This window comes from Camelina sativa, chromosome 9 (genome assembly GCF_000633955.1).
Source record: "Camelina sativa cultivar DH55 chromosome 9, Cs, whole genome shotgun sequence".
Classification (NCBI taxonomy): domain Eukaryota; kingdom Viridiplantae; phylum Streptophyta; class Magnoliopsida; order Brassicales; family Brassicaceae; genus Camelina; species Camelina sativa.
Genome location: NC_025693.1, coordinates 33,005,937 through 33,008,350, shown reverse-complemented (window position 1 = coordinate 33,008,350; position 2,414 = coordinate 33,005,937). Strand labels below are relative to the sequence as shown.

Genomic DNA, 2,414 nt, shown 5'->3' with positions numbered 1-2,414 from the left:
TAACAAGACGCTCAAAAATTAAATTAATATCCGATACTCGATCATTATTCATGGATAATATAATTATTATACCCTTCACTCGACTCTAAAGCTGCAGGTACCTTTTTCGGGACGGATACAAACCAAAAAACGGGTCCAATACAGGTATCGATAGTAGTTTCCAGACCTACCTATTAGTAGTTTAATATGAATCAAAATTCACCATATAGTACTATATTATATAACATGTAAATGAATGATACAACATAAACATAATATTAACAAATAACAAAATAAAATAAAAATTCTCCGCGCTACCAGCGTGGGTTATTATCTAGTAAATTAATTATATATCAACTACAGAGAAATATATGCTACTAAATTTTATTTTAGGAAATATTAATTTTACTAAACAAAACATTAACAATTAACCCTCTTAATCTAGTATTTTTTAAAAATTTTAAATAATTTATTTTCATACGATATGGTGCAGAAGCTGCATATAAAAATTAACCCTCTTAAGCTAGAACAGAATTCTAATAATTATTTCCATACCATATAGGTCAAATTAAAGTATATTGCATAATATTCATACCAAACATCTCTTAGTGACAGTAACTTTAAGACCATGCTTCATGTGAAGAATAATAGAAGGAACTGGCTCGATCTTGTGTCCTTCAACGACCTTTATATCATAGTTTTGTATAATTTTCACAGCCGTTATCTTCATCTGTGTCATAGCCACTTCTTTCCCCAAACAAGTCCTTGGACCGGCATTAAATGATAAGAACTTAAAAGAAGGCACATGGATCAACCTTCCATTCTCCGAAACCCATCTCTCTGGTTTAAATTCTGATGCATCTTCTCCCCAAACTGATTTCATTCTCCCTAATGAGTAAAGACAGAACACAATCTTTGAACTCGCATCGACTTTGTGTCCGCTCGGAAGGACGTCCGATTTTGTAGGAGACTTGTGCTGAAATGGAACGGATGGATATAGCCTGAGGGATTCACATAACGCGCCATGTAAGTACACCAATTTGTTTAACTCATGGGGATTGAATGAATCAAAGTCAGAACCACTGGTTCTAGGAGATAGTTTTGTGTTGATTTCTTGACGAATCTTGGTTATCACTTCTGAGTTCTTGGAGAGAAGCCAGAAGAACCAAGTGAGAGCAGAGCCAGTGGTGTCTCTACCAGCTAACATGAAGCTTAAAATCATATCTCTAAGGAACTTATCATCACTAGGATTCAACAACTTGTACTTGCTCGTATCCACGTTCATGTAAGATATCAACAAATCTTTAGAAGAAGAGTCAATGTTAATAACCCCACGGGTTATTTCATCTCTTTTAGAAGCTATGCACTTAGAGCAAACTCGGTCAAAAGTCAAGTGAGCCTTTGTCATCTTCAACTCATCTCCAAACCCAATCCATCTTTGCATCTTCCAAACCATCTCGGGCTTGACATGTCTGAAGAATATCGCTTCCTCTGCTTCGTCTAAAGCTCTAGCAAACTTGATTTCCGGCATTTCAGTCGAGAGACAACCTGGATCAACCCCGGTTGCTAAAACAAACGAATTGTCGAAAGTAAATCTTTGGAACACATCTTGTAAGTCAACGACTAGTTTCTTCTCAGCAACGCAATCAAGAAGTGGGACAAGCCCTTTCTCTAGCTTACTCATGCTTGTTCTTACCGTAAACCTTTGAAAATCCGGATGACTCATCATACCTTCAGCTGATTTCCTCAGATCTTTCCATAACTCTGAATCCGCGTTGAAAATCCCATCCCCCAAAACATCGAATAGCTTCCTGAACTCGGATCCTTTTGGGTAATTCGCAAAGTTTGAGCTCATGATGTAATGGATATTGGCCGGATCAACGGTGACCAACATGTCGAGGCCCCCGAAGCACGGGCCTTTGAAAGGATAAGTTAAGTTTGAGGCCTCGAGAAGCTCGGTTAAATAGTCGTAAATACGAGGGATCTCAACGAGTAAACCCGGAAGCATACCGAGTATCGGCCAGTCCGTCAGAAAGGAACGGTGAGGTTTCTTGCTAATCAAGAAATATCCGAAAATGAAGGAGAAAAAAAGGAAATAAATTGAGGCTTCAAGTAAGGTTATCAAAGCCATTAGAGAGAATTGAGAAAGTATTTCTTCTTCTTCCTTTTTCTTCTTTTGAGAGAACTTGATTTTGTTCCACTAATATAAGATAATGTATAATTAATACAAGGGACTGCGTGTCACTGAAACTGGTGATGTGTCTCTGTCGATCGGGTAGCGAAATGAGATAATATCTTACTTTTGTCTCTGGTTATTATTGATCCTATTTGTTTTATTTGGTCTAGTAATGTTGAGCCTAATTTGGAAACAAATACATGTGGACGTATTCGTCCCAATTAATACAAAGGACCCAACTGTAATCTCTAACCAAGAA

At 37.2% G+C, this 2,414-nt stretch overlaps 1 protein-coding gene across 1 annotated transcript; it reads right to left on the bottom strand.

Moving 5' to 3' along the window:
• Positions 481-2,168, bottom strand: LOC104713760 (alkane hydroxylase MAH1). Its single transcript, XM_010430961.2, has one exon. The coding sequence runs from the start codon at positions 2,108-2,110 to the stop codon at positions 569-571; it is 1,542 nt and encodes a 513-aa protein (XP_010429263.1). The 5' UTR covers positions 2,111-2,168; the 3' UTR covers positions 481-568.